Here is a 17,156-nt window from a genome sequence, read left to right as displayed (position 1 = left end):
GATCTCATTGATGGCTTTGTCCCAAACACTTCAGACTTGAAGTGGGGGGATCACTCTTGGATATACGCTTGCCACAGTCAGCACAGACTATAAACCCTGGAGACCTAGGTATGCCCCAGTGTTGGGGCTTTGAGGAAGGGAAGAAACCGTCCCAAGAGCCTGACACTAAGCACTAATCACTAAATCTATAACTATTCACACTACAAAGAACCATTTACACTAAAGACTACCAGCTAATTGCACTAAAGGAAGAGCACGGGGAATTCCAGCTAACCGACACAGGCTGCAGGAAGCAACTGAGAAGCGGGTGGGGTGGATCAGCGTTTCCTATATTGAGCACCATGAAGGCACCACACCAGGGGGCACCACACTGACCAAACAGCTACCTGCTAGGGGGAAAATCTTCTGGAGACTGGGCACGCGTGTCCACACGCACCTACATTGGAATGCACATGAACAATCACTCGAAGAACAGCAGCATTAAAAGTACCCATGTGGTATAATACCATTCCAAGTCACAACTCTGAAAATTCTCAAACCAGGAATGAGAGAGAGGGAGGGAGGAAGAGAGAAGGAATCATCCTACTGGAAAGCATGGAAATCCTTGGTTCCTAGTATCACTTGCTTGTCAGCTATGACAGAGAAATATTAGCCATCAGTGTACTGATATTGCTGAGTCACAGACAAAAATTACCAAGTAAGAACTGCTCTTTTAGTGACAAAAAAATGGAAACAAATCACTTTTTACTATTACATATAAGTATTAAGAGGTATATAAAGAGTGATCACTTACTACTTGAAGTAAAGAAAGATACCCAAATCCTACATTATCAAAGTTTACTTTCACGTTTTTCCATCGTGCACTTTGATTGCTTTTTATGAGTTCATCGCACTGACTAAAATTGTTGATTGTGTCGACTTCAAACCTTTTATCATCTGTGGTGTTAACACAGTAGTAGAACTTCCCAGCAAACAGATTTACTCCCATGATGCTGAAAATTAGCCAGAATATGAGACAAACGAGAAGCACGTTCATGATGGATGGAATTGCTCCTAAAAGGGCATTCACAACCACCTAGTACACAAATAGAGGGGGAAAAAGAAAAGAGCGTAAGAGTACTTATGGCAGTAAAATAATTGCATTTATTTATCAGTCCTTAATCAATCTAAATGTTTATTATAAAGCTAATATTAAAATGTAAATTCAATATGTTAGTGACAATAGTGTTAATTTATTCTTTTAAAGATCTAAAAATTCCCAGGAGAAAACAAAAAAAAGTAAGAAAAACTAAAATATTTAAATGAAGAACAAAATAGAAACCTGGTGGCAGTAAGATGAAATCTTAAACTGACGTGGTCTATAAAAAAAGAAAGAAATGTTAAATATAAATACAGAAAATTAAAATAATCTAAATTGATGCAATAAACTATCATGTGCAAACTTAAAAATGATGGGTGACATAGATTTATTCAATAGACCTTTAAAAGTAAAACTGAAAACACAATGCCAAAAATTAAAGAACTTCATTAAAAGAATTATTCAAGATTTATATAGTATCTTTATTGCCTTATAGATCCATGCATTTACAAAGATCAATTTCTTTGCATAGGTAAGCAAGGCAGTTTTGCAATATGTGTTTATTTGAATTAACATAGTTTATTTCAAGCTCCAGTCTTGTTTCATTTATTGAGTTTCATTCAGTAAACTTATTTTAAATGAAACATTTTTAAGTCAGTGAATGAACAATTCAAAAATCTACAGAGGGGGATTAATAAAAGAAGAAATCAAAACAGGAAATGCAAAAGAGCACAGAGCTCTTTGAAGACACTAAAGCAGGATTAAATTGAAAGTATCTTCCAAAATAATGCAGGGTTTTAGTTATCAATGAAAGATTAGATTTCTATCCTGCAAAGCTGTTGCTGGATGGGGGGAAGGAGACTTCTTTTGGGAGTAATATATTTGATTTACCGTATTAACTATAATTAATTGTTTATAGTGAATCTTGTATATTGTAGGAATCCTCAATATATCAGATAGCAGGATATCATCCAGAAAAATTCTCTCAGGGTTAGTCTACATTACAGAGTTTTGTGAGCATAGCTTTGTCAGTTAGGAGTGTGGGAAAAAAATCATTAACACCTAGCTGACAAAGCTGTGCCAGTGAAAACCCTGCTATAGATGCATCTATACCAACAAATGAGTATTTGGATAGTACAGCTAATGCTGTTCTGGGAGGTGCTTTAAAAATGCCATCAAAGAAACTCTTTTGTCTGTAAAAGTTGTGTCTCTTGCCAGCATAGGTCTACTGGTATAGCTATTTCACCAAAGCATTAGTAGCGTACATAAGCCCTTAAAGAGGGATAGCTCAGTGGTTTGAGCACTGGCCTTATAAAACCAGGGTTGTGAACTTAAACCTCAAGAAGGCCAAATAGGGGCCTGGGACAAAGAGATTTAAAAAAAACAAACTGTCAAGGATGGTGCTTAGCCATGGCAGAGGACTGGACTTGATGACCTCTCAAGGTCCTTTCCAGCTCTATGGCTGTGTCTACACTTGCATTCCTCTTTCGAAAGAGGTATGCAAATGAGAATTGAAGATGCAAATGAGTTACAGATTTGCATATCTGACACCTCACTTGCATATTCATATTTCAAAATAGCTTCTTTCGAAAGAAGAAAACCAGAGTAGACACTGCTCTCTCGAAAGTAAACCCCCATCTTCGAAAGAATCCTTCTTCCCTTTTTTTATGGGAAGAAGGAGTCTTTCAAAGATGGGGATTTACTTTCGAAAGAGCAGTGTCTACAACACTGGTTTTCTTCTTTCGAAAGAAGATATTTCAAAATATGAATATGCAAATGAGGTATCAGATATGTAAATCTGCACCTCATTTGCATTTTCAATTTCCCTCATTTGCATGCCTCTTTTGAAAGAGAAACGCAAGTGTGGACACAGCCTATGAGATGCATATGTACCACAAGCATGTCAGATAGGGCTGGAGAGAGAAACTGATGGCTGGCTCCTTCCACATCCCTAATCTTTGAAGCTCCACAAGTGAGAGACCACTCTCCCTCTTCAGGAGGAAGTCCTGTAGTGCCTTAAAGCCACAGCACTAATCATCTGCAATTTTTAACTCACTCACTCAGGCTGTGTCTACACTACAAAAATAACTTTGACGTTGCTTACTTCAAAGTACAACTTCGAAGTAGAGCATCTACACACACCCTACTTTGAAGTAGGGCACTACGCCATTCCTGAGAATGGAATAAGGACTTCGAAGTTGGGCTCCCTACTTTGAAGTTACCTTCTAAGTAAGGGAAATATGTGTGTAGACTCTCTGCTGGCTACTTTGATGTGGTGCCTAACTTTGAAGTTAGTTCCTAGTGCAGATGCACTGTCAGTGAGTAGATTTTGCTGAGGGACATGGAAGGACACCCTTGATTTAGCTAAGCAATATCAAAATCACATGGGGTTTTCTTTCATTAATTTATAGCTACTTGCCTACCCTATTCCCTGGAGGCAAGATGTCCCAACAGTAATCTACAGTAGAAATATGAGTGGGTTTTTTCCCCCAATATTCAGTAAGCAACTCATGTACCTGTCAAAGCTACAAAAAAAAAATGTGGGGTGTATGAATGGCTAAACAGCTGATCCCTCATTTCTCCTTTAGGTCTCTGATACTAAATCTGATTTATTGTTCATTTGTGGTTTGTTTTGACCTCTGGTTTTGCCTTGACACAAAATACTATATGGGACCTTGCAAGAAACACCTGAATTTTAAGTTACTAAACAAAATTTAATATATGAGCCTGACTCTCTTGAGGTGGGATCAGACTGGGGTGGGCTGGGGAGGAGGTTTTAGCTGGTTTTAGTCTTCCTTTGAGCTTCCCGTTTGCTGCTCCATGCAAGGGCCTTCTCATCCATAAGTATAAATAAGAACAAGCTCAAAGATGCTCAGACACATTCTGTTTCCCAGAGTCCCCTATGGACTCCGGGAAGCACTGTATAACCATAGCATAGTACACTATAGCTGTGCCCCTGCCAACCCCCCAGCATGATCCCTATGCCAAACCCTAGGATCAAGACTAGTATAGTGCCCCTCCATAAGCTTCATTCTGGCTGGACAGGCGTCTGCTCAGGGGTTATTCTTAGGGGTCTTTTCTGCGTGTTTAAGGACTCTCCATTGTTAGCATGGCATAAAAGGGCATTAGTGAAACTGATAATTCACCCACATCACTCAATCAAAAATTTAACTTTTAAAAGAGGAATGAATTTCTTCCTCAATAGCCTCCACTATTATTGGTAGTTTTAAGGGGCCTATGCTTGTGTTCTTAAGGTTTCTCTAATAAAATATGAAGTTCCAAAAAAGTCTGTGCACACCAACTAAAATCTTCATTTAGTGAAAAGGCTGAAGGGGTGATAGTGGAGTCTTGTCACAGGCTATTCTCAGAAACTCAGAAAAGTGATGTTGTGCACCAAGATTTATTTATCCAATCCAGCAGGAAATGTAAATCTCTTGTTAACAGGTTGACAAGATTGAGAATAAAATGAAAATTAGTAATGTGTGGCTTGTTGGAATTCATTACAAGACTGAGTTGGTCTAGGTCACTCTATATTATCTATATACGCTTATCTGAAATTCTAGGTCAGCTGACATCTTTGACTTTATTTCTGAATGCAGAATCTCCAGTATGTATTATACTGATCTTTACTCCTCCCTTTAAAATTTTATATTTGTGTAGAAATCTGAAAACAGAGATATCAAGAGAGGAAGGTGGGGGTTAGTTCCAGGTCCTATATAAATTAGGAGAAAAATATTTTGTTTTGTAAATATAGTAGTTATCTCAGGTACTGGATTACTAACAGATACAGCACAGGGACAAGAATATTAACAACAACAAGAAGTTATTGTTATAATTAAATACATATTTATTGTACAGGTTGAACCTCTCTAGTCCAGAACCCTCTTGATCTGACCAGTGAACAAAAGTATTTGCTGGACCACATGAGGTCAACACTGTCTAGCTGCATTACCAACACTCCCACTGTTTACTGGGCTATTAGAAGACATTTGGGGTAAATTACAGTTAAATAACAGCACAAAACACTCAGAGCCAGGACTGGTGGCTGTAAACAAACTTCATGGGACCATGGGATACTTGGCCACATCCATAAGTGGTCATCCGGCTAACTAAAGTCATGCTGCATGTTGCAAGATGAGAGTGTGCTGGATTAGAGAGGTTCAAGCTATAGGAGGAAAATTGCTGTCCCCGTATCTCATTTCTTCAATTGAGAGGACAATTCAGTCTGTCTACTCAGACTGCTAAAAAGGAAGACACTTGTTCTTTAAATTAGAATTAAATGGATTTCACCAGTTCTTATAATATAGGTCACTGAATAACCATCAAATGCTAACAATTTTTGGTCACTACTGACCTGGCCTGGCTGCGAACTGATGACCTAGAGATGAAAGGCTCTGTATCCTATTACCAACCCCTTGAGCTATCCAGGCCCCCTGGAAGTATTTTTAAGAAAAGAAGAAAAGAAAATTAAATCTTTTAGATGCTTTTTACATCAGTAACAGGCCTTTGCCATATACTCCATAGCCCATCAGACTGCAGTCTTCATACTGTTCCTGTGCTTCTCGATCAACCTTTTAAGCACACCTTGTAAAGACTTCTTTCACACACTTTATGCTAGTAACACATAGCATTGGAAACCATGGTTCTTAAATTTTATCTTTTTTGAAAGATTAAATTTTGAAACATACTAATATGAAGAGAGTCTGGCCAGTGTCTTGACACAACTCATTCTATCTATGTTCATATACACTGTTCTTGGTAGGAGAACATCCTGTTCTTGGTAGGAGAATAGCATCCAAGTATTTATGAATGTCTTATGTGTGATTTGTGGGCACTCCCACAATAAGTCACTGCAAATGTAATGAAAAAAGTTAAAAGAGAAGCGAATGTAGTGGAAGCTTCAAGTCACAGTTCTTCATTACTTAGTAGTCAACCTTTTCTCTAAGGTACATTTTGCAATTGGTTAACAAGTGAAAAGTATTAGCTCCTGTTAATGTTCTCTATCAGACACCACACAGTTATAAGAACTGTTTACACAAGGGACTATCCTACAGGGACTTCATCTTTGAGCTGGAGAGGACCACTGCAATATCTAAGGATGACAGGAACCATAGAAAAGGAAGTTACTTACCTTGTGCAGTAAAGATTGTTCTTCGAGATGTGTGTCCCTGTGGATGCTCCACTGTAGGTGTATGTGCACCCCTGCACCTCTAATAGGAGATTTTTGGTAGAAGTTTCCATTGAGTTCGTACATGTCCTCTCCCTTCCATGTGGTCTGCCTGGAGGCTATCTAGCACTACACGGGGGCAAAAGCCTCTCACTTTGTTCTCGACTGCAGAGCTCTATAGCAAACTCTGAAGCAGAGGATAGGAGAGTAGGATGTGGAGCATCCATAGGGAGACACATCTCGAAGAACCTTTGTTACTGCTCAAGATGACTAACTTCCTCTTCTTCTTTGAGTAGTGTCCCTTTGCGTGCTTGTAGTGAGGTGCAGTGGCCTCCCCCTGACTCTGAGGCAGAGGAGGTCTCTCAGAGATCTTAGTGGGTGGGCCCAAAGCACCTGAGCCCCATGCTACAGCGAGCCGCACCTGGGACTGGAAATGCCAGAGGCGGGACCAGGCCTCATTAAAAGGCCAGCCTCCGAGCAGAGAGAAGGCTTCTGACTGGGCTCTCCTGAAAGCAGGCCAGCCATCCTGGCCACAACCTAGAGCCACAACCGAGCCTGCCTTTGGCCCAGTACCCAGAGTTACCAGATCTACCTGGGCCCTCTGGCCTGCAGTGAGCTCTGTTTACGAGGAACAGCCCGAGCTGGGGAGCCTACCTTCTGCTGGCTACCCTGAGTTCCCAGACCTGCCTGCACCACAGTTGCCTAAGCCTACGGTCCTGCCTCCCGTCCACTACCTGAATGACATGGAGATGCCCGAGTGGCCAGATGTGCCAAAAGCTACATACCCTGAAGACGTCAGCCTTCCTGACCTCCCTGAGGACTCTGAGTGGGAACAGACACCGATGGAGGTAGAAGTAGGAAGAGGCCTAGGGAAAGCTCCATCAGAGACAGTGGCAGTGTGTTGTGATCTGGATCCCCACTGACCAGTTCCTGGTGAGAGCTGTTAAAGCCCCTGGCCAGGGTGCAGTGAAGTGGGTGGACCTACAATCCCTTACCCTACTTCTTTGCCTCTCCCAATTCACACCACTGTTGGTGTGGCTTCTGCCTTGCCTAGTGCTAGGGCAAACCCCTGACTTACTGTTTGAACAGCTCAGCTCTGCTAACAAGGTGCTGAGCCTTCTGCCTGTGGCCCCATCCTGAACTGCTAACTGTGTTTGTTTGCTGCCCATCCAGAACCAGGGCCTGGGCCCACTGAACTGCTAACTGGGTTTGTTGTTTGCCTGGACCTAGGACTATGTTTGGACTTCAGCCAGCTCCACACACAGCCTAGACACATATCTTACCTGCCTGCAGCCCTGTTAAAGGGGACTAGACCCCGTGGAGACTGCTGCCTGGCAAAGGTTGGGCAGCACTTAAACTCTGGAGAGGTGCAGTGGTCTGCCCTGCCCCAGAGGGATTGCACTCCCTGGCCAACACCTCTACAGTGCTCAACTGTAGGTGACTCTGAAGCAGTACTCAGCACTGAAGGTTGGGACTTCAGAGTGGAGTCTGTTACTACATAAAATACTGTGGAGTTGAAGATAGCATTAGGAGCCAAATCTTGAGTGATCACATAATGTTCTGTGAGCATGTGGGCAGAGGTCTAAGAACTACCCTACAGACTGCTGAAATAGGAATATCTGTAAGGAATGTGACAAGGTAAAAATTGACCTCGTGGAGTGCATATGGACCCAGGATGGGAACACAAGGTGCCCTTGCTAACCATGATTAATGCAATCACAGACCCATTTGGATAGTCTCTGAGCCAATATCACATCTTAGAAATCACTCTGTGGATGAAAAGAAGAGTTTAGGGATTTCCTATCATTTTTAACCCAGTGCAAGTAAAATGCTAGCATATTCTTCTAATATGTAGCATATGCAGAATCATCTCCCTGTTGTCACCAAGTGCTTTTGGGAAAAACTAGGAGGTGAGTTTATTGATTTCCCTGGAAATGCCAACAGTGGTGGGGAAAGGTTGAGATATGACCTCAGTTTTTTTTTTTAATTAAAAGGGCCATGAATGGCAGGTGTGCCATCAGAGCTGCTATTTCTCTCACATGCCTAACTGAGGAGATGGCAGTTATAAACTGATCATCTCTCATACATGTGTCTTCACAGATGTGTGTGAGATAGCAATTTGCCATGGACTCAAAGGAAGCTCTAGCCAAAACCCTGAGCATTAAGTTAACATCCCAGGTTGGAGAGGGTGGTGTCACAGGTGAGAAGCCAGTCTCAATGCACTTAAGGAATCTATGCATCTTGCAGGTGAGCAAACACACAGTATTTGTCTACTTGGTGGTGGAAGGACATTTTCACTGCAAGATGTGCCTTAATGGAGCCAAGTGAAAGTTTTGACCCTTTGAGATTTAAAATGCAGTGTAAAATCAGAGAGAGGGAGGAAAGATGAGGTTAGGTCCATGTGAGTAGAATAGCTATGATTTGAAATAGTTTCCATTTTGAAGTTATGTCACAGTCACTTTGGCTGTGTAGTGACTCACTTTTCAGATCCTCAGAGCTTATTGCCTTTGGTCTTTAACTAAAAAGAAGGCATACCTGCAGGTCTAGGACTCAAAGATTGAGGTAAAGGAGCAGCCCATTGTTTTAAGAGATCAAGTGAGGAATCAGCTGAGGAGGAACAGGGGGGCATATTGCCATCTGAGTCAGGTATAGGAGTCAGACTTGTCTTAGTCAAAAGGGGGCAATCCGAGTAACCCTCACTTTGTCTTGTTGAATTTTCAACAGGGCCTTGGCTAGAATAGGCATACAAAAGGAGGGAGGATGCGGGCACCTCTGAGGTAATGTTTACACAGGCCAGCCCTGGTGCAGTAATGAGGATGTTTATTTTTCCAGCAAAGAGTGAAGAGATCTGCAGTCATTGCTCCTAAAGGGGACAATACATGTGAAAAACTGCTCTGCTTTTGGTTCCCACTCATGGTTGCACCAGAAATTCTGAGGCTGTTGGTTGCCATGTTCTGTACCCCTGGTAGACAGCTGGGATGAGCATCTTCTGAAGGATGCACCATTTCTGAAGGCTGAGTGCTTCCTTGAAGAAGGGGAAGAGCAACAACACCCTAAGCAATTTATGTAGAACATAGAGGTCCATCATGACCCTCATGTGGGTATTCCCGAGGAAAAGGCAGAAGTGTGTTCAAACATTCCTGCCAGCACTTAGCTCCAAAGCGATATGGAGGGTCATTTCTGTGGAAGCTATTTGCTCTGAACCTTGTGGTTGTGTAGGCAAGCCCCCCAGTCTATTTGAAAGGCATCTGTCCTAGGGTGATGAATCTGGGTACTGTATTGAATGTGCCACTGATGAACTCTGTCACTGTACCAAGGATAGTGCTTCAGTTCCATGAGGAGAACCTCGTAAAATACCTGGGGTGGAACAGTCTGTACTGGTAACGGCCCTGCGCAAAGGCAGACTGTAGGAAATCCTGTCGTTCTAGTGCTGTAATAATGTTTGCTACCAGGACCATCTTGAACATCTATGCCTTTCCGTATTGTTTAATGTCCTGAGATCTAGAATGGGACTACAACCTTGCTCTGCCCTGAAGATCAGAAATAATGGGAGGGAGCCCCCTTGTGTTGCTGAGTTGCACCAAGGGTGGTTCAATCTCATAACAAACTATATATTTTCTGCTGAAATAGGTTCTCAGGAGAAGGGTCCCTGGTGAGGAACAGGGAAAGAGCATTGAAATGGGGAAGGTATGCAAATGGATTGGCGTAACTCTTCGAAATGATCCATGGACCTCCTGTGCCAGAGGTGTGAAACAGGGCCCAGGTGACTTTTGAAGGGTGTGACAAGTGTGTAGCTGGCAGCTGACTTTGCACCAAATAATTATGCAGGTCCCTGATCACCGCATGAAAAGTGCTTAGAAGAGGCAGGTTGATAGGTAGTAAACTGGGATGTAAGCAGCTTCCCCTTTTGAGCCCTGGTCCTCTTACACTATGGCTCATAACTGTGCTCAGATGGTGAGTACTGAGTGGCTGAGAAGAGTACCTCCTTTTCTGCCCAGCAGAGTGGATTCCCAGGGAGCATAATGCGGTCCAGGAATCGAGGACTGGAGAGAAGGATCTATCTTCTATGTGGAAAGTTTGGGCCCTTCTCCAGCTCTCTGGGCAAACCAGAAAGCTGTAGCCAAAAAGCCTGCCTCTAGCCCCATCATGAAGCCTGGGCAGGCTGTTGCATGAGCTACATACAGTGTCTAGCCCAATGTGATTATTATCCAATCCTCTTTAGAATAGCCAGTAGAAGGTGACTTTTCTGGTAAAGATAAAGAGATGCATTCTGGAGGGGTAGCTTCCCCTTCGAGTCCTTCCTGTTTTGAAATGCTTCCTTCAGCCTTGGCTCAGGAGCTCTGGCCAGCTATGCTGGAGGGACCATCTGGCAGACCCTCTCTGAAACACACTAGATGACTGTGACGTGTGTGCCTATTGTCCAAGGACTGCTATATGGCAATGTCTGTGTATGTGTGGAAGATGGGGTTCCCCATTCATCCCATCCCATACTTATGATTGACTCAGTGGAACATGGAAGGATCCTTGTATTGAGACAGTGGGTCATGAATTGCTCCTGACAGCTGTGCGACTTGTCTCTGAGTAGAGGCAGCACTGATGGGATACGTATTGGCAGCATACAACTCAGTGCCAGTGCAATTCTTGGTGCCTGGGTGTGCTCAGTACTGGGACCCTGGGACCTTATAATGGGAATTGCTGTTCTTCCCCAACCATCCCGTCTCCTGGGTACCAGAGTTCATGCTGTATTCTGGGTGTCCATGATACTTTATCAGTACCAATGTTTGAGTGGCTGCAGAGCACTCACTAGGGACTAGGATAACAGAGCTCATGTGTTACCATGAGCTCACATGGTACTTCAGAGAAGTGTTTATAGTACATTGTTAGTACTAATAGTTGGGAAGATGCAGAGCACTCTCTAGAAGGGAGTTTTGTCACAGCTGGTGCCAAAAGTTTACTGGGTGCCACTCTTTTAGAGATGGTACTATAACTGCCTGTCTCTTTACTATTACCTCACACCCTGCTTGCCTCTGGCATCTCAGATGACAGTGCAGCCCCTGTTGATGAACAGCCAGGGGATCGGACACAGTGCCCTCAGTGCTGAGGGACAAACTCGGGAGGCAAACTATCCATAGTATTTTTTTCCCCTCTGCTTGTGCAGAGGGCTGCATTTTTTTTTCTCTCTGGGAGTTTTTTCTCCTGTGCTCATGGCTGCTGGGGGCAGGGGTGACAGGGAATCCTCTTCCTGTCCAGTCATTGGGAGTTTGTTTACCTCCATACAGAGGGCTGTGGTGGAGAGACACTGCACTTGCAGCAATCACTAGGAGCTTGTTTTTCTGCTGTGCTGGTGTGGAAGACTAGGGTGGAGGTGGAAACCCCTCTTCTTTCCCGGTCACTCAGTTTGCTTTCCTCCAGTGCCCTGGGCTGCAGAAGTGGGAGGGTCCTCTCTGCCTGCCCAATCAGTGGGAGTTTGCTTTCCTCTGGTGCCATGGGCTGCAGGGGGTGGGAGAACCCCTCTGCCTCCCCAATCACTGGAGCTACACCTAACTAGAGAGTTTTGTAGACAAAACTTGCAGACCATCCACGCTAAAAATACATTCTGTCGACAGTAAATGGACAGAACGTGGCACTTTAATCCACAGCCTTCTGCCTCCCTCCCTGAGGCAGAATCTGTTGACAAAAAAGCCACGTGGACACTCTGGGAAGCCTTCTGTTGACAGACAGGACTTCTGGGTCCCTGTACTTCCAGTTGGCCATTCTATCGACAGAGTGGATTGCTTTTTCGATCCGCTTTGCTGTCTGGCTGCAATCTCTTGACAGAAGTTTTGTTGGAAAATATCTTCTGACAATAGCTTCAGGTAACAGATCACTGCAGTGTAGACATAGGCTTGGAGCTGCTTTCCTCCAGTGCTGATGTTGCCAGTGCAGAGGGCCATGCTGGGGGGAATCCTGTCTAGTTGACCAATCTTCTGTTGCTGAGGGCTGCACTGGAAGGGGACCCCTCTAGCTGGTCTGTCCCTTGGAGCTCCCCTTTTAGGAATCCTTTACAGGAGGAGACTATCCCCTTTGAAATTAAGGGCTCTGGGACAGTCCTTCAGCTGGAGTTCCCTGCAGACTGAAGTGCTCTCTCCATAAGGAGTTTTAACTTCAGCTCCCAGTTCCTGTGGGACTGTTCTTTTAGCTGTGGCAAGTGAGGCACTTTTTGTGAGGCTGAAACAGACAGTAGACAGTGAAAGTATCTGGCTGTTACAGGAATTGCTTGTAAGAAGGCACTTCTCAGAGCAGAGTAGCTCCAGACATGAAGATCGCAGGAGAAAGATTTTCTTCTCTTTCTTTTCTTTACCTGAAAAAGAAACTAGTGTTCTAAAGGCAGGGGTGTGGGGAAGGCCCCAAGGCAGGAGATGCTCTTTCAAAAGAGTGAGCCAGGAATCAAAAAAACCCAAAGCCACAAGGACTGCTCATTTGATGAAAGAGCCCCCAGGGCATCTATCCACATTTTTTTCCAAACGAATCTTTCCGAAAAAGGTGTCTTTAAAGTTAATAAATTGATCCCTCACGTCTTATGGGCATATCTATTAATATTATTAAAGTTACACCAGGTATGAATTTGAGCAAAATCATCTAGGGTGAAAAGTACTGAAGAAAAAGTAACAACAAGAAGAAAAGCGAAGCACTTGGGAAGACTACAAGTTCAAAATAGAATGACTTGAGCTCAGTCAGCTTAGAACGTGGTATTATCATATACAATTACAAAAACACATGCACTAAGAAAACTAGTCAACTATCACTGTTTGACAAACAGTAATTTAAATAATCACAATAGACAAGCACATTTTGGAATGGTGATACTCCAAATGGTAATAGAATAAAAAAAAGTTTTCCTAATAATAAATTTAAGAGAAGTTCTACAGAAATAATATTTTTCTCTGTACCTCTTGATTCTCATTTCTTACCACTTGAAATGACCAAACCGGCTTTTCCTCAAAAACACTAATCTTTTAAATTCAAGAGACCATTGCTGTTCTATGTCTCAAGCTCCCAATTGGGAAGAGGAAGGAAGTAACCTAATTCAAAGCTTTCTCAGGAAGTATTAATTGGTTGATGATTAAATTGTCATTACTTGTTGGTCTGACTGCACTATAAACTCCTGGTCTAATACCTGTCCAGCCACTTTTTCTTGACTGCAAGAAGCAAAGTGTTCCCATTTGGAGCTGTACCTAGGTTTCTAACACAACAGCTCTCATTTCACCTTCTATATTGCAATGTCAAAATAATGGACATTCTTTGCTGATGTCCCTATGTTCCATTTGGTCTCTAGTAAACACAGTATGATTTGCCTGTGGTCTACAAGTCCTCTGATTTTCTAGGTTATGTGTACCTCTTGCTGGCTCTCTTCAGGTGACACATTGCCTCTGCAAAAGGACAAAAATAACTGTCTCCAAGAGAGAGTCACTTATCCTCCAATACAGTCCAGCCAAAAAATTACTCTGAGCAGCTCTTCATTGACTCTTTTGGTAATTTTCACATGTGAACAAGAATTTGGTAAAAAAGTGTGGCAGTGTGCATTCACTGAATTAATTCAGTTAGTCATCTGTGCAATTGTCCCACTGCTGGTGAACATCTTGGTAGCTGCTTCAGTGCCTCTACTGATGCAAACAGTGACAAGTGTTAATGTGACCACTGATGACATTTGCTCCAGAACCCCTGCATCTCCTGGCACTCCATCAATCAGAGTTATAGGGTTGGAAGGGACCTTGAGAGGTCATCTAGTCCAGTTTCCTCTTCTCATCAGGACTAAATACTATCTAGATTACCAAAGACAGATATTTGTCTAACCTGCTCTTAAAACAAGGAAGATTTCAAAAACTGCCTGGGCAATTTATTCCAATACTTAACCACCTTGACAATTAAGAGTTTTTTCCTAATGCCCAAATCTAAACCTCCCTTGCTTCAATACCCTATAATGAGTTGTTTGAATGGGATCAAGGGATTGTCAGGATCCCAACACAGGTAGTCTGGACCAAAGGTCAGATAGGGACAAACCTGAAGCTGGGAGTAGCAGAGGAGTTTGTAGTCAGGCTTCAAGCCACAGTTGATATCTGAGGTCACAGTCTGAGTCAGCAGTTCTGGGTCAGGAAGCAAAGTGCAAGTCAAGCCAGGGCTGAAGCCAGGAGTGCAGGCATAGGGATCAAAAATGATCATAGCAAAAGATACACAAGGGCGCCCGGACACTGTCCCTGGGTTTATATGGGGGGTTGGGGGGTGGGGGTGGGGGTGGGGGAGGAAATCAGGACCTATGCTGCTGCTGCTCGTCAGATGCCTTGAGATTGGTCTGGGACCACAGCAGCTCCTAGGTCCCTGGAGCACAAGTTCATTACTGCTTCTGCTGGGTAGCAGAATGGAGCAGTCAGCAGCCTAGCATATTTACCAGACCTGAGTTCTAGACATGTGGGGGCTCACGGGGATAAGCCCAGATGTGACTCTTTGGATCCTACTGATACATATCCACAGAGAAAGTACATCGTAATTCTACCTGACTTTTTTCAGTCTCATTGCTGAGTGCTTGGCCCATGCTGTCCATGTCACAGATGTAAAGTATATTTCTAGTCTCTGTAGCAAATCTCCACACAAAACCACTCCAACAGACGTAGACATCTCAACAGAAACAGGTAATACAGGATCTCACACATCACATTTGGGTAAGGGATGATACCCATGCCTCTGCCCTGCTTTAAAGCCAGAAACAAACTTCAACAGTACTTATAAACTTCAACAGCAGAAGTTGCAGGTACCATGGATGGGGATGGGAAGCCCACACAGAAGTTGTTCACACTCAGGACATCTGTTATCTCAGGAACAATAGCAGCACACAAACGTTCCGGGGACAAAACCAAGGGAAGACCTGAATGCACCCAGAACTTATAGAGATCTGGTTTCCCTAATCTTGTGTTCTTGGTTCAAAATGCAACTATGTCAGCACGTTCTCTGTAAAGTAAGAGGAAGATTCTGGGTTGCTTCTCTGATAACAAAATTTCCATGTGTGGGAACAGACTCTGTTTCACACAACACTGCTTACCACTACTTATCTAACAGAGAAGGAAAACATGACTGTAGAAACACTGCAGTGATTAGTTACCTAATACTCTCCCACCTTAAAAGACTTCAGCCTTAGTAGCCTGGTTCCTGACTTGGTACAGGCCTCAGGGGCAGGATGTCAGTGGGAAGTCAACCATAAAGATTTAAAATGTAAGTTGAAAAGATTTGCAGTCAGGTTCAACAGGTCCACATGGATCCCTTTGAATGCTTTCTGCAAAAAATACTGACTACCTTTTGTCTAAGTCCATTTCCATTCATTTGGTGGCTATTTCAGCCTATTACATACTGCACTGTGCTCTCAATGAAGGCAGAGCATCACAGCTGGCTCACACAGTACTTCAGAGATTTCCATCATCACAAATCCCAGTAAAAAGTAATTTTGCCATGACAACAGCATTAATTCACAGAGTGAGTAAACTTAAGGCTCTGGAGACTGATCCACCAAATACCATGTTAAAGCGGCATTACAAGTTATTTTACCAACAAGAAGTTATTTTACTAATCAAAAGATGGAAGTGGGGGATTGTGTCTTTAAGAAACTGAACAACAAGAAGTCCTGTGGCATCTTATAGATAAACAGATATCTTGGAGCATAATCTTTCGTGGGTAAAGACCCACTTTGTCAGATGCATGAGTGGTGGGGGGGAGGGGTTCAGAGGAATATTTAAAGAGGGTGTTCCCAGTAAAAGGGAGGGCCAGAGCTGACAAGGTCTATTCAGTCGGGGTAGAAATGGCTCATTATCAGTTGTACACATCAAGAGAGGAGAAAACAAGTCAGATCAGTCAGGGGGGCTGTGGCCCATTGTCAGATTCTAATGTGGGGGTGTGAACATCCAGAGCAGAGAAACTGCTTTTGTAAGGGGCCAGCTGGACTTCTTGTTGCTCTCGAAGATACAGACTAACACGGCTACCTCTCTGATATTTAAGAAACTGCTCATCCTTAACTTATCTTCCTGATATTGTGGTTCCTGCCTCCACAAACTTGATGGTAAGAAGTCCTAAATGTGAAATAATGCCTTACAAAATTAACCCAACTTTTTTTTTCATTTGACACCAATGTATTAGACCAAAGTACTATGTCTAAATGGCTGTCTGCTTGGTTCTATTTTCCTACTGCAATGACATATCACAGGCTGCTTGTACACATTGCACATGGGGGGTGGCATGGTAATAAGGCAATTCAAAGCAGGCTAATGAGGTGCTAATGAGCATATTCAGTGTCTCATTAGCATAATGGCAGCTGCATCAATTTCAAATTGCAGACTTTAAATTGCAGATTGACCATGTTAGACAGGGGCAGCTTCAAAATAAGTGCCCCACTTCGACATTCCCTTACTCCATTCTAGTTTTGTGGGAGTAAGGGAATGTCGAAGTGGGACATTTATTTAGAAGCTGCCCCCATCTACATGGTCAATCTGCAATTTGAAGTCTGCACTTTGAAATTCAGGTGGCTGACATTATCCTAATGAGGTGCACATATGCACATTAGCGCCTCGTTAGCCTACTTCGAATTACCTCACTACCATGCCACCTCCGACAGGAAGTGGCATGTGTAGAAGCAACCAGATTTGCACAAAGAGTGTAACATCACAGGTTGACTTCAGTGGCTTGCTTCAAGTCAGATATCCACATGGTCTTCCTTACACACCTTTACAAAATCATATTCCTCAGTTTCAACTGGTTCAAACACCCAGTGATGAACAATATATTCCTTTTGTAGGGGTGCTCCAACATTGCTGGCCTTCAGATTTTACTTCTTTTCATCAAGTCTCTTAGTATGCAAGTACGCAGACTTTGAATTCCCTCCTCTCCCCTGGG

General features: G+C 43.2%; 1 protein-coding gene across 12 annotated transcripts in view; it reads right to left on the bottom strand.

The window, feature by feature from the left end:
* The window catches only part of LOC142016852 (sodium channel protein type 1 subunit alpha), a 120,588-nt gene that overhangs the window by 30,707 nt on the left and 72,725 nt on the right, over window positions 1-17,156 (bottom strand). For all 12 annotated transcript variants that reach the window (XM_075001242.1, XM_075001241.1, XM_075001245.1 and 9 more), the window contains one exon: window positions 794-1,075. In XM_075001242.1, the coding sequence (XP_074857343.1) occupies window positions 794-1,075 (282 nt within the window). The remainder of the gene's footprint in view (window positions 1-793; window positions 1,076-17,156) is intronic.

The sequence above is a fragment of the Carettochelys insculpta genome, chromosome 8 (genome assembly GCF_033958435.1).
Source record: "Carettochelys insculpta isolate YL-2023 chromosome 8, ASM3395843v1, whole genome shotgun sequence".
NCBI lineage: Eukaryota > Metazoa > Chordata > Testudines > Carettochelyidae > Carettochelys > Carettochelys insculpta.
Note: the sequence above shows the minus strand (reverse complement) of the source record. Positions and strands in the feature narration are given on the sequence as shown.